The following is a 23,949-nucleotide window of genomic DNA, read 5'->3' as shown; positions in this document are numbered from 1 at the left end:
TTTATAGTAGAGACAGCGCCAATTGAGCTAGTATTCGTTATGAAAAGGTTCAACGGAATGGAATTCTCAAAACAAGTCATCTCAATAGCAAATACGCGTCAAGTCATCTTAATAGCAAATGCGCGTCTTTCGCAGGAATAGAACATTAAATCCTTTCTCCACCGATGTGTATACAAAACTGGCATAACAAAAGGCGTATAACTCCGAAATGCTATTGATTAGGTTAATTTCATAGTACAATGATCATTTCCCCTACTTGCTAGTATAGTGATAGAACTGTAATACCTTTAAAAAGGACACAATTGATTGTGAAAGGTTTGTAAATAAAGAAAGCTAAACCTAGAGAAATTTGGTCCTATATGGACAAATAATTCCAGTATTCCAAAATAAAATTATGGTTTTGTCTGAAAAACGTCACTGTCCGTCTAACGAGGGATTAAGACTTTGAAGCACTTAATTTTAAAAATTTTAACTCGTATCATGGGGGCGATAGAGTCAAGGGATTTCTCTTATCATTAAGTAATAAAAACAGCACACAACGTTTCATCTTCTAACGTTTATTTGTAAACCCTAATTAAATAAACCTGTTAACCCCACTAAAAAATCAGAGACTTTGTGAGAATGTCTGAAACAAACAAGGATTTGAGCATGATTTTTCTACCAAAGTATTCTTAATCTCGTCAAAGTTCTGTATAGGCGTAAATATCTGGCAAGGACTGTTTTACTCTACCCAACTTGTTCGTAATGTTGAACCCCCAACCAGTATTTAAGATCGGCTTAAGAGACTTCATCGAGCGGGAAAATCACAATATATTGTATGGTTTGCGATAAAAAAGGTTAAAAAATGTACTGTTTTTTAACAAATGTTTTGATTAATCCTATTGATACAGCGTTTACTTGAGATGTAAGCACTGAAAGTTTTTGATTTAGCTGTCAGATTGAAGGTAAAATGGGGTATTTAGGACAGCTTTGTTACATTATTTGCTACGTTAAAGATGATAAAAGAGCGTTATTTCGGGCATCTTTACAAAAGAACGAAATTAGTCTCCTAGTCTATAGTTCTGGAAAAATACTCATATATTTTCATGGTTTCGGTTAACCCATCAAAAAAGCCTTTCAAATTTGTCAGGATAATGCCTTCAAGGCAAACACCTAGAATTAAATGTTTCGTGGTAGGAAGAGTCACCAACTAACAAAGCAATAAATCACAAAATAAATTCCATTCACAACAATACAAATGGTTTGGCCATGCCCCTAAACTCATTAAGACACGTAGGGACTTGTTTAAGTAAAAATAAAAACGGATGGGGATAAATCCTTTTGTTATGGATCAAGTTCGACCTCTTCCCCCTAACCCTCATAAAACCAAGTGGGTGGTTAAATTAAAGAAAGGACAATAAATTCCAATGTAACTAAAAAAATCTATGAGCATCAGACAACAATCGAGTGAAGCACCACCCTAAAGTCAAGTTCTGAACATCTCAAGAATAAGCGACCCTAACCACTAATAATAGTGTTATATTAAATTTAGTCAAAGATGGCGTCAAATTTTGTAACTATTGGTGTAAAAACCAGTATTTTTCATGATATTCAAATGTATTATTAAGGACCATTTTTAATGACGTAACTGAATGTTTAAATTTAACCATTTCGTAAGATTTCTCTCTTTTCTTAGTTCATTTGTACGTTTCTGTTTGTAATATTCCCCGTAGTATTGAAATGAATGATTCTGAACTAAATGAAATTATGCTTTTCATCGATTCATTTTGATAAATATTGCGAAAATCATGGCAACGTTTTTAGTCATGTGAACTATTTTTCAAATGACTCGTTTCGTCATTTTAAGGCAACAAAGAAACAATGTGAGTTGGATTAACTGAAGTCAGTACTTTTTCAAATTTTGTATGCAATTCTTTGGAGAATTTAGGAAACCCAAATAAGCATTTTTATAGAAAAATGTTGCGTACAATATTTCCTTCTATTGCTAGAAATCCACGATTCATCCACTGGCATTAGCTAAATGACAATCTGTGTTGCACTTTGAACTTTTCGCTGGTGCTATATTCTGTTTTAGTATATAGGGATGTATGTCTTTTCTAAAGTTGTTAGTTAAAATCTGTGTTTTTCCCTAGAACAGTGTAAATAGCGGTGAAATTCTAGTGTGAAACTATGTAAATGATTCGGCATTGTAAACATATACTTTGGTATTTTAATACTCGTGCTCGAATTGATTGACGTTTCCCTAGAAATATTTTGGTTAATTAGCTTAGTCTTTGTTATAGTAAAAGGTTGCTATACTAGTTTCTGCGAAGAGGGGGGGGTCAAGAGGTAATAAATTTTTATTTAAATAGAAAAAAATTGGTGGAATTTTGCTAAATCAAAAGTGTTTTTGGTGAAACAGAGTAATTTTGATAAATTTAGCTAAAATTTATCGAAACGTTTTTAATCATTAGAAATGTTTTCCAAATGACTCGTTTCGTGTTGCTAAAATGCAATGTACATGACTGTTTTCGTTTCGGTGGATTATTCATTTCCCCATGTATTCCTATGGGATTTTAGGAATTTTAAATTATCGTTTTCGTGTCGGTCAATTGTAACGTAGTTGATCAAAAACGTTTCGATTATTTTTTACTTCTAACACGAAATGCGTTGTGAATGATGCTTCTTTCAATACCGTTTTAAGTTTTCCACAAATTTTTGATTACGTTGCCGATAATTTTGATAAATATAGTACGTTTAGGTTAATGTTTCGGTTTAATGATATATTGCCTTTCTGTTGACGCAACGGAAACATCTTAAACTTGTTGAGACTTGTCCTAATAATGCCCTCGGGGCAACCACCTGGAATCAATTAAATGCTTGAACCCCCTTGTAGGATGTATCACCGCCCCCCTCAATGACATAAACTTGGACGTAGCACATCTGTGTGAGTTATAAATCACTCTAAATATAAATTCCATTGATTCAATACAAATGGTTCGACCCCCCCCCCCCAAAAGCCATTAAGACGCCTGGATATGTTTACGCATAAATAAAACCTAGATGGGGATAAAGGTTTAACCCCCTCCCTTTAATAAAACCTGGTGGGTGGTCCAATTAATAAAAAATAAATTACATTGATAGCAATGCAAGGAATCTAGTGGCACTGCCACCCCCCCCCCCAAAGCCCTTTAGACACGTTTGAACGTGTATACTTATAAATAGAAACAGATGGGGATAAATTCTTTTGTTATGAATCAAGTTCTACCTCATCCTCCCCCTTAATGTCATATAATATATACCTGTTGGGTGTCCAAAAGGGAATTTTGTAAACTTTAGAGTCATTTCACTTCCGAACTCTGGAGAGAAAGGTTGTTGACAAGGTTTGAAACAAATCATGTGTTACGGTATTTGTAATTCTTTTTTGGTTAAAATGTCCCTTAAAATGTGTGCTAAATAGAAAAAATATGAAACAGTCAAGCTATATTCGAGTATATTTTACTCGTAAATGTTAAGATGAGTATTTTATTATGTTTTATAGTAGTATTTGTTCAATTTAACTAATTATCTGCTACCAAGTTCTGCAAAAACTGTCGTAATTCCCCTTTTTTGATACTAAAATGTACTATTGTTCTAACCCTGTAACTTAATAACCAATACACAAAAGGAGTACACCTAGAACCGCTTCATAGGGTTAGTTGAACCTTTTTAAATGTAAACCATATCTCACTAAAACTAGTTCTTTAGTATAACATAAGCATACATGGAGAGACCTCAAAATCATACAACATTTCAAGAAGGGTGGGTGTAGAAAGAGCCTACTGAACCCATAGAATTACCATTAAATCGTACCATAAATGTACACACTATCCTAAAGATACACCTAATAATAACAATACAAAACATACACCCTTACTGTAGAACTTAGTCGCTGCTTAATTTGTACCTTTTGCAATGTAAACCATATTCTAATTAAAACCAGTTCTTTAGTATAACATAAGCATACATGGAGACACCTTAAAATCGTACAAAGAACACCATTACGGGAAGGGTGCGTGTAGAAAGGGTCTACTGAACCTATAGAATTACCAATAAATCATCCTCTAAATGTATACAATATCCTAAAGATACACCAAAATATTACCACTATGGACACTGAGCGCCGTCACCAAGTCACGTGACGTCATACCTATACACTAAAAATAAATTCAAATTTCCCGCCAACAACATCACGTGATAAGTGTCGTCAACCCCCCCCTCCAACCATATTTCCTCCCTCTGACACGGTACCATCTAGAGCGAGAGGTAAGAGATAGATAGAAAAACGGGGGGAAGAAACGAACCCCCTCCTCCTCACAGTACCACCGTATACCGATAATCTTATCGGTATACGGAGGTCTATATTCTCTAACAAATCTTTGAAAATGATCGTACATTTCTAAATAAATTTTTTGTTTGTATGAATAACTTTCCGTAACTTCACTCATTTTTGAGTGACAGTGTTCTGATTAAAAAAATAAATTCATCATTTTTGCATCTAAACAAAAAGTAATGGTTAGTGTGGACATCCCTTCATATACATAGCTTCTTTAACTGTAATCATTTGAAATCAATAAACACGTTTGCATGTAAAAAGGAATGCATGTATTTTTAAGTATTTCTCATGTTAGTCCAGGCCCTGGGCGACAAAGATTGAAGGAATACAACATACATTTGCAATCCTACCCTATAAGTGCCGACTGCCCCAATTAGTTAAGACGTTTTTCTTAAATAATCAAATAAATATAATTATTTTGATCTTCATTAATTTACCTTAATTCTACTTAAATCGTTTTAACAAATTTTGTACCTAAAATCATTTTAAGCATGGCTATTGTTGACGTTAGAATTCAAGCGTACGACACTTTAAGAGTTTTTGGTAATTTAGGGTATATAAGGCGATTGATTCACAATATATGATAAGAAAACCCACAATTGCGTGAATCTTTGGTGGAAGCCCTACCATTGCAAGGGTAAACGTTTCTCGTAACCCTAGCCGTTCGCGACGTGCTCCTTAATCCTAACGATGAGAGTACAAGCCAAATATTGCTTTCTGCGAATATGTTAGCTCCGATTTGCCAAATTCAAACATGGTGACAGACCCACTCACTGACAATTCCAAAACAGCTTCTATACATTTTGGTAACATCAAGTACAGTACTTACAAATAGTTGATGTTTTCAAGTATGTCACGAGGGAAATGGTTGTTTATGAAATAATGATAATATCTTGACTCGTAAGACTCTTTTCCAATGTAAATTTTTCTTCTTGATTTCACCAAATTGGTTTGAACGTGATAAAATGAATCTGTCAGAATGTATTTCTTATCTTGAAAAAGCGCAGTGGTGCCACGGAGAAAAGCTTCTTCAAGTATATAAAGCGTAATAGTGTAATTGTAGATGAACCCATTTTGATCAATCTTTTTCTGGAGTTTGGTGCTAAATGACGAGTTTCTCTGAATGGTTGAAAAATAATTTTATACTTTTCAGTTTTGATGGTTGAAAGATGAAAATCGTTTCGTAATACCTGCTAGTGGGAGCGAAAGGGGCGGATGACTTTCTAACTAGTCACAGCGCTTGCATACATGTATATATTTACTGTATATGTAAATATACCAAACGGTTCAATTCTTACTCTATCAATTGAGACACTAAAGAGGTAATTCGTTTATATATAATATGTTTTCTTAGCCTGAGAATGTGGAATAGTTCCAGGTATATATTTTTAAAAAATGAAGTAGTTTTAAAGCAAGGTGAATTGCGATATATCTCGTTTCAATAGCTCTAATTGGTTTAAAACATTTATGAACTACTTTTTCTAAAGCATGTAAAAATATATAGTTTTAGTAATAAACGGTTTGGTTTTTAACTATTGTTTGAAATTAGTGAGTGGTAAATATAATTATTTGAGTAACCCCTTCTTTAAAAGAACTTAGTGGACCATCTCGAATATTACCTTATAGTGAGTTTGATATATACTGTACTACGTTTCCTCATAACAGGCCCTTGCTCAACCCATCACCTCCGCTTATTTTTTCGAGTAAGGGCTCTGGTATACATCCCCAAAAACTCGGTCCTGTGAGTTTGAAAGCGCACACTATGAAATGAAATGAAATAGAAGTTTATTGTGCATAATAAAAGTTGGGTCACAACTCAAGAGATTATACACATTAATTAAAATTACAGTTACAAAATCAACATTGCGCATAACAGTTAAATAACATAGTGAATTTATCTAAATAGAAAATAGATTAAGCTTGTAAAAATCAGTAAGTATCCCGTAACTTGGTCCGAATTTGCTTTTTAACACCAGGTAATTTGTCAGAATAGAGATTAATAAGGGAAGAGAACAAATTGCATTTAGTTTGCATTCTAATGATAGGAACTATACTTTTCCGCGGATTATAAAACAATGTGAGATTTCGCAAGTTTTTTGGAATAGAGAAATGAATGGCACTTAACAGATTTGAGAGGGGAATGATCGTATGTAGCAATTTATATACAAATGTTATATCATTAATAGTAAGACAATCAACAATTTTAGTTAGGTCAAGAATGGACAACAATAAAGTGTAATTATAGGGGTCTTTGGGCACAAAACACCTATGACAATACTCCATGAATTTTCGTTGCACACCCTCCATCTTATTAACTAGGTACTGGCTACAACCACTCCAGGCAACCCATCCGTAAAGCAATCGCGAACGAACAAGGCTTATATACAGTAGACGAAAGTGATGCAGTGATCGTAACTGTCTGCAGAGTTTGAGTGAAACCGCGAAGGTACGCCGACACCGGCTGACAGTCTTCGTCACGTGATTATAGAATAGTAACTTAGCGTCAAAAATAACACCTAAGTCTTTAGTTTCAGTTGCAGTGCGAATGGGTGTGGAGTCTATAACATATGAATTCAGCAATGTCCGACAATTTCGCCTAGTAAATTTCGAAGGGTTAACCGGAATATTATTATTCTGGCACCAAATAGAGAGGGCGTTTATGTCCTCCTGCAATTGAACTCTATCACGGTCGGTTTCAATCACCTTACAAAGTTTGTTGTCATCCGCAAATTGAAGAAGGTTGGAATGACAAATGCGGAATTGTAGGTCGTAGAGGTAAATATTGAAGAGCAAAGGCCCCAAGGAAGATCCCTGGGGAACCCCGCAACTTAATCTGAACTCAACCGTGGTGAGAGTCCCATAGCATTTAAGGACATAATTTCGCCCCTGTAGGTAATTACATAGCCAATCAAGCAAGATTCCATTAATACCTAGGGCAGATAGTTTATCTTTTAAGAAATTATGGGAAACGCGATCAAACGCTTTAGCATGGTCCAAATATATTACGTCAACCTGACCGCGACTCTCAACAATCTGGGCAACGTAGTGCATAAAAGCAGCGTGATTAGTATCTATAGATTTGCCTGGGGTAAAACCATGCTGACAATCGTTTGGGAATAAATTGAAGTTCTTTTGCAAATGCTTATGCATAACTATATCAAACACTTTAGCAAAGACACAGAGGAGAGAGATTGGTCTATAATTCTTAGTTTCACATGACGCAAACGGAATGGAGGCTTTGTCTTAAATCATCATGAGTTCACCAGAGGTAATTTATTACAATGTGGGTGAATTAATGATCAAAAATATTATAAAAAATTAAAAATTTGATGAACTAACCTTTTCCTTTACTGCGGTGGCAAAGGTTCACGGGTAGTTGAGCGGTTTTTCGAAAGAGCGTTTTGGAATAAAGCGGTTCCTAAAACAGCGGTTTGCAAAACCGCGTGGAAGCAAAACCGCGGTTGCTGTTTCCGCGTTTCTCAATACAGCGCTATTTCCCAAAACAGCGGTTGCTGTTTCCGCCCAAACTGTGATTGATAGGGAGGGAAATATCTATTATATTAAGTATATAGGACAAAGAACAATATTATGCAAAAAGGAGTAATGTTATATCGGAAGTAAATATAAAATAAATTTTTTTTGAAAAGGCATATTATTTTGGGAAGTTAATGAAGATAAACAACAATATTTTGGAAAAGGCGTACTTTCGTACGCTCAAGATATAAACGCTGTAATCAAAATGCGCTAAAACGAGAAATGGCTATAATGGCAAACGCGTTCATGAAAATGCCGTTTTGGACAATGCTGTTTTGATAACACGCCCAATCGATAACATACCGGTGGCAAACATGTGACCAATCTCATTATTTTGAAAACCGTGAACCTTCAAAAGGGTTTCCGAGATGTTTAAAAGTGGTATATATTTAAATCTAATGGAAAAAGAAAAGCAGAAAATGTTGAATTCGTAAATAGTTTTGGATTTCATCAGCTATACACCAAACAATATAATTTCACTATTTGATTACTTACGATACGTTTCGAATATTGTTAAGAATATAAGCAGGCAGAAAATTATTGAACGGATACCAGATAGTAATAAGTCTATTTGCAATATATTGTCCATAATCGTCGGATTTCTGTATGTATTTAAGTCATGAACATTTTAAGGACAATATACATTAGTAAAGATATCTTTAATCTCGTATAGGGTACTTTTCGTACTTACATGTGCTGTTCCAAACTTAAATTCTCGTGAATGATTTCCTTCAGACATCTTGCGTAACAACGCCCTAAACACCAACTGAATTTCAGAGTGATACAAATTTAAACACTAAATTGCTATAAGGGTCTTGAAGCGATCTGAAAATTAAAATATGGTCTTAATATTATATAGAAATATTTTTGTCGGGACTCCTATGGAGTTCTTGCCTTATCCCTTCAAAATATATTATTCGAATGTAGAGACCCGTTTTAATTTGGGATGTAATGAATTTTTCGTACAAATATCATTCCGAATAAATCAAAATGTCTAATGTAAACGTGGCTGAAGTGTGTTATATGAGACGTTAATTATCATAAATCATCAGTATTCTGATTGCTTTTGGCCTCGTAAAATCCTTTCCTCTAATGACTTTCATTTCATAGACTAATTGTAAATATGAAAAGGTACATCTTCTGTTGAAGAAATGAATGGGTTTTGTCACATGTAATTTGTAAAATTGTTGTTAATAATCAGCTTGTTTGCCTAAAATAATTTATATTGCTGAACTTCCAATTATCTTATTATTCAATGTTCTGGGACTTTAGCTCTATGAATCTTTTCCTGAAACATCTAAGTAATACTTGTGGAAGTCCAGGAAACGCTTTCTCGTTATGCTGACCTTCTATTCGTGCTTAGTCTATGACAAAACTGTGAGTGGATGCAACACGCACATTAACACTATCAAGTCGAAGAGATTTTAAACTCATGGCGACGTTAAAAATTTCCATATCGTTCTATTAAAGGACACTGATACAATTTTTGCAAGATGTGTCTAGCATTTTTGACGCATATAATGCAATTCCAAGAAAGACCGAGTGCTACCAAAAGGTTTATATATGTGTAAGTTTTCTGGAAGTATGATTTTCATTTTAAAATTTTTTAAGTAATATATTAAAAATGTTAAATTGTATTAGATAGTATTGTTTTTACCTGACTAAATCGAGTTTAAAATGCTTAATATTCCACACGAAAATTTTCCATCGAAACCTGGTCCATTTTCGGAAGTTCAAATCTTCGTCGTCATTTAGACAGGGAAATGCATGCCTAATTTAAAAGAAAAATGTCCAGCAGTATGTGTTAGTCCATGGTTATACTTAAAATTGGGAAGAATTTGTGTTAGAACTATTAGTAAAAATGAAAGTGAGGTTTTCAGAGGAACGTGCAATGATTCTATATTGCCTTGGTCAACACGCTTCTTCTAATTACCATTTTAATGAGTTTCCAACGGATTTGGATGTCGTATTTTCCCTGTGACTCCGCCCTTTCGAGAACATTTGCACCACAAGACAAATTAGGTGTACGATTCTGGGAAAATGTTTCCTATTTGAACTTATCCAATTTGATTTCTTCGGATTTCGTTTGATCTCGTCGAATTTTGTTTGATTTCTAAATTTGATAAAATCCGATGAATTTCGTTGGATTTTTAGATTTTTCCATTGATTTCGCCGGACTTTTGATTTTGTTATTGATTTCGTTTTTCTCAAGTTCACAGAAAAAAAAGTGTTTAGAAACTAAACACTTGCCTAAACACGAAAATGCAACAGATATTTTATTATGTTTAAAAACACTCATGTTTAAATAAGAATGGTGTTTAGGTTTGCAACACCTTATGTTTAGGTTCAAAATGTGTTGATCGCTTGTCATATCTAGTATTTAAACATGTTTAAGGTGGTATATGTCATGTTATTTTGCTATAATGCTTAGTAACAAAACGTGTTTACACGATTATATGCCTAGTTGTATAACATGTTTTCAGGATTATATGTTTAGGTTTTAAACATGACTAAGGGGTTAGAAGCTTAGCTTCCCATCATGTTTAAGGGTTTATAATCTTAGTTTTAAAGATATTTGCAGGTTTATCTTGAAATATTTTGAATGGTGTTACGACCTGCGTTGCGTTAAATACAGAGGTTGAAATAATTGCTGCGAAATAAGATACATTGTTTTCAGAAAAACCCGTGCCGCTCCTCGTGCGAAACACAATTTCCGTTGAACTTAAACTTAGCTTAATTTAAACACTTTAGTAACATTGTGCCGAGTCCCATTCAGCCGAACCAACCCCATTCGACTGATAAACTCTCACTTCGGAGGATTTACGATGCTGTAAAATGGGACAATCCAATTGCACCGAAAAACCCTCATTTCGGGTTTTCCCGATGGTATGTAAATTAAATTAACTTAAAACAATTTCCGGCCTACGTAAAATGAACACTAGATCCAAACATTTTCTAAATTATTATTTTAGAACTAAGGATTATAAGAACGAAATAGTAATAAATCACCAATATATGAAATAATAAAATCAATTGCTAATATTTATTTATTTTTTTATGTTATATTCATTATGAAAATACTTTAAGCCAGCCGTTTTACTGTACTTGAAGTGTATAACCGCCCAAAGAGGAAGAGACGTCCTAACCAAACCAAACCTAACCGAACAGTAACTTTTTGGAAAAGGCATATTATTTGAGAAGTCAATGAAGATAAACATCAATATTTGGAAAAGGCGTAACAATGTTAAATGATTTATAAAATATTACTAACCTAACCTGATTTTGAACAAAAAGGCTTTATTGGACGAAAGTGCTTTTGTTAAATGCTTTACCCAAGTCGAATTTTCACTTTTTGTGTATCACACGGTGTTGAAAAATTACCGAGGTCCTTTTTTATTAACACCTTGTTGCACAGTCGTCAAATAGTGGCGCTTCCAAGGCAGTACGAATGTTCGTCGTTTGAATTGTAAATACCAACACCCGCGGTTGAGCTAAATTCATCAGAAACTTTGGCGGGATTCGGCCTAATGGAATTCTAAGCAATGGGAATATACCAATTTAAACAAATCTAGCCGACCTGTTGGAAATGTTGTTCTATTATGAAAGCCAAGAAAGCTTAATTATTCTTCATGTCGAACCATCACTTTAAACATATATTTTGCTCAAAATTTGAGTGAAGGAAGTCCTTCTCTCAATATAAAATGAAAGCCATTGTGACTTACATTATGAATATAGCCACAAGGTGTTAGATTATTCACCTTGTGGTAAAATATACCTCCACTTTTTAGTTGTTTTTCTAAAATATTATAATTCTTCTTAAAAAAAACAAGTTGGGAAAACCAAAATATTACCTCTCCGAGTCTAGAGGAGGACTACTTACAAACTTATTTTCCCAGATATGGAAATGATTCTTTTTTTTTATGAACAAATACTGAAGTTAAAATTTATGAAATATTAAAGCAGTATACAAAGCATAGCAAATATACTGTAAATCAGACGACATTTTACATCCAATAAGGATATACTTGTACACATTAAAATCATCCGATGGGGGAAAAACGGGAAATGAAAAGATAAAACTTTGGAGGGATATTACCTTTACGTGTTTGTAAAGGCCAAATTTTCTACTCCTCAACTGTATACCCTCTATGTTCAAAGCCATATTCACAACAGGGTTGCCATGTTAACACTATCCTCTCGTTTCACCTCAACGATTTTCTTACTTTGTCAACATGACTTTTAACGTTACATAACACCAAAGCTAATTTGTGGCTACACAAACTGAAGGTAAATGCGCACCATAAAAAGCATAAAAACACGAAGCTATAATCCGATTACGATCAGACCTTTCTCTGATCTGGGCTGCGTTCAGCAGAGCTCACCAAAAAAGACAGCGGATTTTGGAAAACGTTTACCTGTGAGCTCTGTCGTCATAGCTTTTCTCCGGTCATTGGTGTTTTAAGAATAACGCTAGCGCAATAAAGCGTGCAAGGTACCAAGGCTTAACAAAAATTGTATGATAACATATTTTAAGAGATAGATAACAACAACTTTTATAATTAAAATTAGAAACTAACATGTCTCTTAAACTTCTCGCGTGATCAACTTGTTTCACGCCAATTAAATAGCTATAGTCCCATCAGAATCAGCAAGAGCTATTTGTATTAATTCCTCCATGCTTTTTTCGCCAAGCTGAGAACTACGCGTTTTACGTCACGTTATCCAAAAACCCGACTATTTTCCTTGAAGTACGCGCTGGCTCAGCGCTGAGCACCGTGACGTCAAAATTCAATAACAAAATCCCGTTCTGTAGGTCACTGCTAACAGCGCTGCCTATTGACTAACAAAAATTCATTTGACCAATATAGTTGCGTTCTTCTTGAAATCACTTTAGAAAGAATTATGCTATAAACAGATGTAGTATAGCTTAAGTAATATATAAACATCGATTTCAAATAATAATAATTAAAAATATTCTTGGGATATCAAAATGAAACAGAGCTTTATAGCTACAAAATCACTAAAGGCATCGAAATTACGAAAAATATTTCCAAATATTAATTACACATTATGAGAAAACCAAATTTTAAGGTTTTGTAGGATTTATTTCCACAAAACAAAGCGAACTGCTAACGCGGTGCACTAACGGACGGACGCACACAGACTAAACATAGGCTGCTTTTTAACTCTTTACGTTTTAATTTTGAGTTGAGAAACTAGATTATCTTAAATATTAAAATAAATATAATTAATATTAAATATTTTCTTCGTTAGTTGTTCGCCTTATTGAGCGTTACATCGCGTTTATAAAGAACAATTAGACATTCTTGAGAGACTTGACTAATATTGGCGTTTGAAATGAAGCATACGCCGGTTGCATTACCTTACTCAAATAGGTAGTATATAAGGGTGTCGAACTTAAGTTAAAAGCAAGAACAACCGCAATTGCGAAAACCTTTGGTGGACAACCCACCCTAGGGAGGCTAGACGTTTCTCGTAACCCTAGCTGATCGCCGCGAATGTCTTAAACCCAACGATGACGATGGAGTAGAAGCCAGGTGTACAGACTGGTGTCCAAGTGGAATGGACGAAGACCAGAAGATGGTGGTGATTAGAAGCCAGTATGTACAGACTGGTGTCCATGTGGGATGGACGAAGACCAAAAGATGGTGGTGATTAGAAGCCAGTATGTACAGACTGGTGTCCATGTGGGATGGACGAAGACCAAAAGATGGTGGTGATTAGAAGCCAGTATGTACAGACTGGTGTCCAAGTGGAATGGACGAAGACCAGAAGATGGTGGTGATTAGAAGCCAGTATGTACAGACTGGTGTCCATGTCGGATGGACGAAGACCAAAAGATGTTGGTGATTAGAAGCCTGTAAGTACAGACTGGTGTCCGTGTGGGATGGACAAAGACCAGAAGATGGTGGTGTGAGAACTCAAGTAGAGGAGCTATTTCCGTTACTGTGAAAGCAGTTCGGAAATGGCGAACACGTTTGCTCCGATTTGGAAACTGCGAACGCGGTCACGTGGGTGTAACAACAGACACACAGACACACAGACATACAGACACACAGACACACACACACGATCGTTACAGAACCTCTCCGTGACATACGTCACTCGGAGAGGTAAAAAGATTTAAAAAAATTGAAACCATATACTAACGTATTAAAAACATGTTACGTTAAAAAACACCTGGCAAGCGTTGATGTTTAGCTTAGTGTTATGGTTATTCTGTGTTTACCTCTTAAACGTGATAAAATAAGAAATGTTTCTATTTGGAACACATATTAAAGGTAAGTTCCACCCTGGGTAACATATGGGCTTTAATCAAGGGCACTATAGTATAATTCAATATTCAATTAGTTATTTTAATAAAAAACGTCTAGTTTAATTATAATTACCAACTTTTCACCTTATAATTTGAATATTACTACCCTGCGTGTTGGCTTTCCTGCCAAACTTTACTTCTTACCCTGGCCAACATAGTGATTGGCTGAGAAAATGTGTGGCTGGTATTGGTTGAATTCACTCGTCTGCTCTTTCTCCATAGACATGAATTTAGGGTTACTAATTTCAGGCAATTTTTGACAGAAAAACCTAATTTTATAATGCCGCGAATTAACCCATATGACGTTGAGCCAGAATACACTGAAGAGGAGTTACAAGAACGAGAAAATGCTCTTCAAAACCAGAGTGAGGAAATTTTATACGACGTAAACATAGAACAAATGATAGAAAACTGCTCTTGTGAAAACTGTGTTCCTGGCTGGTTAGGCCTTGGTTCCCTTGAGGAAAAAACAGTAATATTGAAGACCTACCTAAATCAAAAAGATATCAGGGTTGGTTTCATTTGCTGCCAGCAGATTGATCAATTTGCTTTATTGTTGAATACAAATACTGACCAACCATTGAAATGTATAACTGAAGATTACGATTATCAGGCCATGTGTACGCGAAAAAGGATCTTAGAAACATTTTATAAAAGTTATTTACATTCTCGAAGGCTTCCTCGTCCACCAGCGGTTATAGCTAATCGTACTTATCGATATACCGCGTATCGCAGCTGTACGCATTTTGTTTACAATAAACTTGGCAGAAATGTTAGAAAAGCGTTGCCCGTTTGCGTCATTCTCAACATCAGGAAACATTTTCCAGAATTAAACGTCGAAGATTATACGAGTTATAAACCAGGAGTTGAAGTTGAAGATTTTCGGCGCAACTGACATGTTTTTAGTTCTTTCTCAAAGGGAAATATTTTTGTCTTTACCCTAAACGTTCCTCAAAACAAATATTTTTAGTCATTAATTACCATAACGTTTATAAACGTGTTAACTCAAAATAATTTGAAAAATAGCTTCAAGTGATATCAATAGTCAAAAATACTAAATGTGATATATGAAAGTAGGGCCAACTAATTAAAAACAGCGACTACTGTGATACTGAATATACGTAGGGTAGTAATATTCAAATTGTAAGTTGAAAAGTTGGTAGTTATAATTAAACTAAACGTTTTTATTTTATTAAAACAACTAATGGAATATTGATTTATATGATACTGCCCTTGATTAAAGCCCATATGTGACCCAGGGGGAACTTACCTCTAAATTGAATATTATTTACGCGTTGGTAATTAACATTTTGGAAACTCTGCTGATAAATCAAGTATTGCCTTCTCTAATACTATGCGTGGGCAGGGTGAAATAAATTTAAAATGTGGTATCTCAGATTTGACGAGAGTCCACGTTAGATATCGCTTTTTGAAGGAAAAACTATTTAAAGGGAAGAGTTTGAAATCTCGATTACGATTGCCCGTGTTTAAAACCAACCTAGTTGGTTTACAACGCATTAATTTATTACTATTTACTTTCATACTAAATAGAACATTACATTTGACGGTTGATGGGGCTTTTAAATTCAAAAAATTATAAATTCAAAAAGCAAGCACCGTCTTTCTTTTTATTTTACTTTAAAAATATTTAATGGTTAACAATGATTAGTTTAACAAGCACATTCGCTAGTTTCACTTTCAAATCTTGCTCATAGTTGGTTAATTATACAGGTATACATTTTAGAAATATAAAAGGCAATGATTCAAGAGTTTATAGAATATAGTAAATTTTTCTAAAATAATCGGCGTTTTTTAGCAGTTCTGACCAATTCACCTTTATCAGGGCAAGGAATTGGAGCCGTGTTTCTTTTTCCTTTATGAATTTTTGCTAAATCTACAAGAGGAATATCATCTTCATCCATTTGTTTTCTTTTAACAATATTTTCAAGAATATCGTAAATGAAATCGTAGGACTTCGGTTCTTTCAAGGGCCTGGCATGCCATTCACCAGTAGCTTTTGAGAAAACATATTCAAATTCCTCTTTGTTTTGATTCTGACCCGAGTCCTCTTTCTCAAAAAAAAATTTTCGGCTAACGTTGAAATTGTGATCCAGCGCCGTCAGCATCGTTCTAGCTTCCATCACCTCACTGTCAAACTCTTGCCGTTTAGGGCAATATTTCACCATTAAACTGTGATATGATTCCAAAGATGAAGTATGCGAGAATGCATTCACTTGCTTCAAATCTTTTAAAAGATTAGCATTGTGGACTATATTTACAAGCGCATCATGAGGATCTGTGTCTGGTGTAAGCCACTTTTTCTTTCTTTCAGCTTCGTGGGATAACTTGTCATGGATACAAGATTGAAAATGGGGGAGGCTGGGAAAGACGTGTACATTGGTGACATGAAAGCATACAGATTTCCACATGTCTATTAAGACATCAACATCGCCGTTACACATTTCCGAGCAATACCACATATGTCGGCTCAAAGATTTAACCCACGCATCTAAGTCATGGTTTTTTTTCTTACGAGCAGCTAATTTAATTTTGTTTCGAAGACTTTTAGAAAGATGCCACACGTCGAACTGATGATCTATTTCTTCGTAGTTTTCTCTAAGAAATTTTCGAATTTGGACATGGCGATCACTAGTCAGTTGATTAATTTTTACCCCACGCTCATCCATATTCGCCAAACATCTTTTTAGGCCTTCCAATTCCATGTTAGTTGATTTATAATTAACTTCCGATCTGTTAACTAATTCGAAATGAATGCATTTGTTTGTGCTTTGGTCCATTAAAGTTACTGTGCAATATTTTGAGTTATGCCCCGGAGAATCGTAACGGCCATCAGTAGAAACTATTTTTTCTGGGCACTGTTTGAACTCCGCTATTACTTTATTTTCTTCTCTTCTCCAAGCTGCTTTTATTTCCGGAACTACGAAATTACGCTGAATATCATAATAGGTGGATTTTCCAATACCCATCAATCCCATATACTTAAAAATAGAATCGACTCTGTGAAACGTTGTCCCAGAAAGTAAAATGCTAGAAGCTAAAAGTAAATTTCCTGCGGGCATTTTCCCCAATAAGGGCTGTGATTTCCAAATACTGGTATGTCCACTTGTACACATTAATTTAATAGTTACTTGAGTACCTTCATTTTCACTCTTTAACGATTCAGAAACATCTATTGGGCTTGTACAGTTATTTTCATGGCAACGTACTCGACAAAGCAGTTGGTCAAGTTGACTTTCGAAAACTATGTATTTTCTATCTTGTACTAAGCTTTCTTTCGATTGAGTAGTTTCTGATTCCAAGAGGGAAGTGGTAGTATTGTCAAAACTAGGCTCGTACAATGAGGCATTCGCTGAATCACAATTTTCTTCCTCATAGTTGTCGGACTCCTCAGAAATCAAGCTCAGACAAGGTGACAGAAGTTTTTTTTGCACTCCTAAATTTCTCTTGGGAGTGGAAGTTAACTCCACTGTACCTGCTTCAATACGCATTGGGCTTAACAAGTGAAGCGATGACGCTGCGTAAGTGTGGTCTTTTTTAACAAGAGTGACTGCTTCTATACGTAAGTTATCCATTTCTGTCCGGATACTCTCTTCAGTACATGTATCTGTTCCAACGCTAACTTTAGCAGCATCATCCGCCAAATTACTATTCGTCTGTACCTCAACTGACCTTGAGATTGTTATAGCACTAACTTCAACCGAAACTGTATTAACTGGTGGACGTGGATGATCTAATATTTCTTCTGATACAGTTTGGTCTTCACTGGGAATATCCGTCGCTTCAGAGGAACACTCACTCGTTTCGGGGAGATTTAATGTTGGAAAGGAACCAAATTTCAGAGACCGTTTATTTTTTCCATCGACAGTGATACAGTCTTTTGTAAAATGATTTTCACAAACACGAAAATGATCAAACTTTTCTTTACCCCGACTGGTGGACGGCAAAGGCTTATCTGTTTTGGGCCCAAAATAATGTTCCCTAACGTGATCTTTCGCAGCTATAAGCCATTTTTTTGCAAGAACTGAATATTTTGTAGGATCAGGAACTCGGAAAAAACTAATTCCCCACCTGGAAGCGTAGTTTTTACACCCTTTAATTATACAAACTGGCATTATGAAAGCAATAATTGGCGAGACGCGACTGCCTAATAGAAAAGCGTCTGCACTCAGCGCTAGCAACAATTTCATTCGTTTAAAACATCAGCCTATCAGCGAACTGACCGGAAAATCTTTACAGGGAAGCATCAGTGCAGGGGAAATGGAGGCGCTCATTTCAAATAATAAAAATGCATATATCTTAATTACAAATAATAATTACAAAAAATAATTTGGTAATTTCACTTTTTGTCCTAGTACTATTCATTTGAAACCATATGTTACTCAGGGTGGAACTTACCTTTAAGGATACTTAGAGAAACAGAGATGTAATTAGACATCAACATTGAAGCAATAAACATTACCTCACACCAATGTTTAACTTTATAACATGTTCAGATGTTGCAAACCTAAACACTTTTTTTTCTGTGTTGGATTTAGTGAATGGCCGACCCCTCGCTTCTCGTTCATTGCCATTTTTAACTCAGTAGGACCCAAAGAACAAACCGTTTGATTTATGGCAGACTTTTCAGAAACACCCGTTACATGTTTTGTGTAAAAGTGTAAGTTTATTTGTCATGAATAATTTTACATTTGCTAGTGCAAATTTTTAACTGTTTTTCTCTACTCGTCTTCTCAATAATTTCGGTAGAAAAAGTGTAAAGAAACTTTATTCAAACTATCAATTGTGATAAGCTCAAGTGTAATTCGACAATAGAACATCAATTGCGGTAAATTTTCGACAATATTTGCGTTAAAAACTGAACATATACATTGTGTTAGATTTTTTTCTAAATAGTTATTCAAGCAATTGAAGAATATTTTCACATTCGAATAACATAAGCCTGTGAATTTGACGCTATATATGAAATGTTTGGACATTAAAATAACGGTGGATGGATTCAACATTTTATTGTGACAAAAATATATTCAATATTATTGAATAAATTATGTGGCATTTAATCAGTATGTATGTTTTTCCAATAACGTTTTATAGTTTATTCTAAATACTGGGTATTCACAATCATGATACAAATAGTGAAAGGTTTTGGGGATTATCTATAAGATAATGAATTTCATAGATCCCCAATTTATTTTGTGCAAAACATTGAGCATGTAGAGGCCGCATTGTATTCACAATACTGTCGAATTTTAAGTTCAGTATTTTATCTTTGTTATTTACAAAATTATTTAAAGTAAATATCTCATTCAGAAACGTAGAATTTACTGTAAATATCCAATGACATTTACAAAGTCTCTAGAAAAAACTCATTTTGAACGTTTATCAATGAAATTGTGGTATATTTTATGTTTTGAGTAAAACAGTTCATTGAACAGTTTAAAAACTATTTATCTTCATCAAAATATCTGAGACAAACCCTACTTTAAGAAAGCTACGATTAGAAACATTTCATAATTGCTGTTTCTTATATTTGATGTTTATTTTCTTTAATGTAAAACAGTTTATAAAAAAAAATTGAATGTGTTAAACGTGTAGAAAGACTTTAATGAAGTTTAAGTGCCAAAATCTCATTTGAACAAATATAACTTCGTATTTGAACATTTTTTGACATATATATGGTTCTACACAGTTGTTTTAAATTACGATTTGAATTTTATGAATGTGCCCTACTTAATTTGGGCGTCAATTTAAGCGTGTATGGGTCCCATAAAAGTTTGATTATTAGATCAATTTGTCATTGGTTAACAACTTTAAATTTGAGATAAATTAAAATGGAAAATTTATAATAATCTTCGAAAATGTCATAGAAAAGATGAAGTTTTGTTTCGTTCACTTGATAAGATCCAAATGAAAAGAAAATGTAAATGTCATTATAACTTCCAAAGGCTTGTAAATAATATTATTCTCAGTTTGTCCTTTACATTTCAAAACTTCTTGTTTTAGTCAAGTATATATTAAAAAAATCAATCGATGTTTAAATTTTTAATTGATCTTAAATGTGCTTCCACGCCGCATGTGGTTTCGATGCGAGGGTTTGCTATGGAAACTGATCCAGTATTCATAGATTAGTAATCAAATGTTGAAATAAATGGATGTTTTGACTAAGGTTTTTGGGAACTGCTCTTTTGTTAACAAGTTTCCCGGTAACGAAAGTGAATTATTTTTTAAATATAAGCATTTTAAAAAGCTATTTGTTATTGAATAATGGTTTTTCTAATAATACAAATATAGAAGCCTGTTATTCAATCAAATTTCGGGGCAAACTAAACGAGCAAATCCACTAAAGCGCAATCGCAATATTATTGCGAATTATAAATGTATCGTCAAAATTGTCTTTGGTGCGTAATCCACTTTTAATGAATTAAATTCAACTTCTTTAAATTGGATAAAATCTCACAAATGGCGACCACAGTGGCGATTGAAATTCCGTAAAAGTAGATGGTGAAAACGGGCCAGAGAAACCCTAGAGACAACGAAGCCGTCTCTTGAATTTGACTTGAGTCCGCCAAAAGAAATTCTTGGCTCCTTAAGTCGTCAAACGTTTTTCTAATAGTCCCTTGACGAGTCTCCATAAACATTAGTAATCTGAATTAAAATTTTTAAATAATGATTGAGCATCAAAACAAGTTGTAGTGGTTAGTGTGGGCATCTTTTTATAGATAAAGTGTATTTTATTATTATTATTTGAAGTCAATAGAAACTTTTGCATGTAAATACATGTTTTTTGAAGTATTGGATTGTGTTAAGCCAGATTAGAATAATTTATTTTAGGTTAGGATATGTTAAGCAAGGTTAGTTTAGGATAATTTATGCTAGAATGGGATGGGTTACGTTTGGTAACTCAAAGTAAAAATAAATGGTATTAAATGAATTACAAATATTTAGTTTCGGTTAGCGTATAACAAAAACATTTAGAGGATTCAAATTAAAATAACTGATTCTGTAATAAAGGATTTGAATAAAAATTTAAGATTGATCATTGGTTTCCTTCATTATAGGTTTACTGGCTGAGTATACAATTTTTCACTTTAATTAAATGAATTGTTATTAAGGGTTTTTTTACAAAAAGCGTCTCCGGGTTTTAAATAATTTTTAAATAAATCATTTTTTCGGTCGAATGAGACCTCCGAATTAATTAATTAAAAAAAAATTAAAAAAAACTGGTGCTAGCATTTCAATTACGCAAAATCTTTGGTTTTTGAATTTTGAAATTCTGGGCACTTTATCGATTGTATAAGGTCATGTTAAAAGTCAATACGGTTGAACGTAAGGAGGAACACGCTTATATACATATAGATAACATCATGTAGAGTATTTACAAATGGTTGATGTTTTCAAGTATGTCACGAGGGAGTTGTTTGTTTATAAGATAATGATAATATCTCGCTTCGTAAGATTCTTTTCCAATGTAAATTTTTCTTCTTGATTTCACCAAGGTGGGTTTAGCATCATTGAACACGGATGTCTCAATGTATTTCTTATCTGCAAAAAGCGAAGAGGTGCCACGAGGAAAAATGTCTTTTTGTATATAATTCATAATAGTATCATTGCAAATAAACCCATTTTGATCAATCCTTTTCTGAGGTTTGGTGCTAAAAGATGAGTTTCTCTGAATGAAAGAAAAATAGTTTTATAGTTTTCTGTTTAGATAGTATTGATCTTACCCGTGACAGCACTTCCACTTGCTTTTTACTGCTTAAACATTAAACATTTATAGAACAAGAAAAATATATTTGATTTGCTTTATGAAACATTATGTTTAAATGAGTATTGTTGAATATCTCCCATATGAAGCTTCCAAATTGTCAACTACTCAAAGAAAGTTTTCCGCTCATGCATGAAATGTATTGTGACTTTTCTCTATTTCCTGTGCTAAATTGTTTTCTTAATTTCATAGTGGTATAGAAACGTAAAGTTTAGGGGCTCTAGCGTACATCTCCAAATAACCACTTTCCTAAGCGCAGTCCACACCCGGAAGTATTACGACGAATATGAAAATGGAGGGTGTTACCTTCAGCGCCATGTGAATATAAAAAAGGACTTGGTTTGCCCAAGCCTAAAAAACAAAACGATAAGAGTTTTTGCAGTTGACTGAAGCGCTGATATTTTATTTTTCTAAATAATTTTAAAGACAATCCGTATTTTACTACTCTTTAGAATTTAATTCAATCTCCTGATTTTACTGGTAATAGATTTATTTCCTATAAATTAATTTAAATAAAAAATTACTTATCTCAGATTTTTCGTGATAAAATTTTACGAAAATGGAATTGTTGTTGAATAAAATCTGAGATAAGTATTTTTTTTTTCAATTAATTTATAGGAAATAAATCCATTACCAGTAAAATCAGGAGATTGAATTAAATTCTAAAGAGTAGTAAAATACGGATTGTCTTTAAAATTATATAGAAAAATAAAATATCAGCGCTTCAGTCAACTGGAAAAACTCTTATCGTTTTGTTTTTTAGGCTTGGGCAAACCAAGTCCTTTTTTATATAATATCTGTTCCTTCAGTCTGCATTTGTATTAATCTATTACAAAACTATTTTTTGCCTGAGATGCGAAACTTTTCACTCCTAGGACCAGGTTAAAAATGGTTCTACACTTCTACTAATTCTTATAAGAGACGGCTCACAATTCGTTTTAGAACCCGAGCTTTATAGTCGACTTCAAAACCAACCTCCTGCAACGATTTTTAAACTATCAAAGCCGTATCTTTTACACTCCACTTTACGATTGCAATTATCCATGACATTGCGTTCACTGCCCTTTTACGTTTACAGTGAGTGGCACCGTGGCCAGTTATTTTAATTAAAATGCCTAGGCCACAGGTCCAGTTTTAAAAAAATCCTTATTTCCAACACTGATCCATCTATCCATCAAGCTTTTACAATCACCCATTGCATAGACTCACTCAATAGTCTGCCTAAGCATGGATTTATAATAGAAGCTTACGCTTCCTTGATATTTCACTCACCTTAAAACGCGCACAACATTTATTCCTCGTCTGAAATAGTACCAGCCTGGCAATCGCGTTTGTGACGTAGAATTTGAGGCAAATTCAGAGGGGGGTTGAAGTTTTTCACGTGATCGAGTTCTAATTTTTAATAGCGCGCTCGAAATTATTTTTAGAAAAGCGCGCGCGCACGCGCGCCGAAAGAAAAAAGTTTGCCTCAATATTTACGTCATCAGCCCCCAGTCCCAACCCGCGCGAATAAATAAATGTGTTTAAAATCAAAATGCCTTACTGAAGGTTACAGTGAAATATCCATGAAGCGTAAGCTTCTATTATAAATCCATGGCCTAAGTAAGGCAACTTAAGCCTTGGTCGAAATTAACCTCTAAAATATAAACTAAAAAGGTATCTTAAGTATAGAATTTCAACCGAGACACATAATTAAACGAAAACTAGACCCGCCAGTGAAGTTTTTAATAAATATAGTGTTATATTTATTGAAAAATATCAAGTTAAAGTTTCAAGGCGGTGAAATGGCAAATAAGCGTCGTCTAATGAAGAGTAATGAACAATTAGCGTCGTCTGCTGTAGAATAATCTTTTGAGGTACTTACATTTTTAATTAATTTAACATACTTAGACTTAATAAATTTTGATGAAACTTGAAAAAGGCACACCTTGAATAGTTACT

General features: G+C 34.1%; 1 protein-coding gene and 1 long non-coding RNA gene across 2 annotated transcripts; both read right to left on the bottom strand.

The window, feature by feature from the left end:
• Nucleotides 1-16,018: 16,018 nt before the first annotated feature.
• LOC149720114 (uncharacterized) lies at nt 16,019-18,433 on the bottom strand. Its single transcript, XM_089858691.1, has 2 exons — nt 17,383-18,433; nt 16,019-17,295 (listed from the first exon to the last, which is right to left on the bottom strand). The coding sequence occupies exons 1-2, from the start codon at nt 18,431-18,433 to the stop codon at nt 16,019-16,021; spliced, it is 2,328 nt and encodes a 775-aa protein (XP_089714817.1).
• A 456-nt stretch (nt 18,434-18,889) lies between these two features.
• LOC149720113 (uncharacterized) lies at nt 18,890-22,471 on the bottom strand. Its single transcript, XR_016376462.1, has 2 exons — nt 21,623-22,471; nt 18,890-20,888 (listed from the first exon to the last, which is right to left on the bottom strand). It is a non-coding gene; the product is annotated as an uncharacterized LOC149720113 (long non-coding RNA).
• Between the last annotated feature and the right edge of the window lie 1,478 nt (nt 22,472-23,949).

Source organism: Phalangium opilio, unplaced genomic scaffold (assembly GCF_054372755.1).
Source record: "Phalangium opilio isolate 3A_F unplaced genomic scaffold, DU_Popi_V2 ptg000002l_1, whole genome shotgun sequence".
In the NCBI taxonomy this organism is placed as follows: domain Eukaryota; kingdom Metazoa; phylum Arthropoda; class Arachnida; order Opiliones; family Phalangiidae; genus Phalangium; species Phalangium opilio.
The sequence above is the reverse complement of the archived record's forward strand: the minus strand, read 5'-3'. Positions and strand labels throughout refer to the sequence as shown.

Coding starts and splice junctions, on each gene's coding strand:
- LOC149720114 (XM_089858691.1), bottom strand. CDS start 18,433: ATGAAATTGTTGCTAGCGCTGAGTGCAGACGCTTTTCTATTAGGCAGT. Junction 17,296..17,382: donor GTTAAAGAGTGAAAATGAAG/GTACTCAAGTAA, acceptor AAATGCCCGCAG/GAAATTTACTTTTAGCTTCT.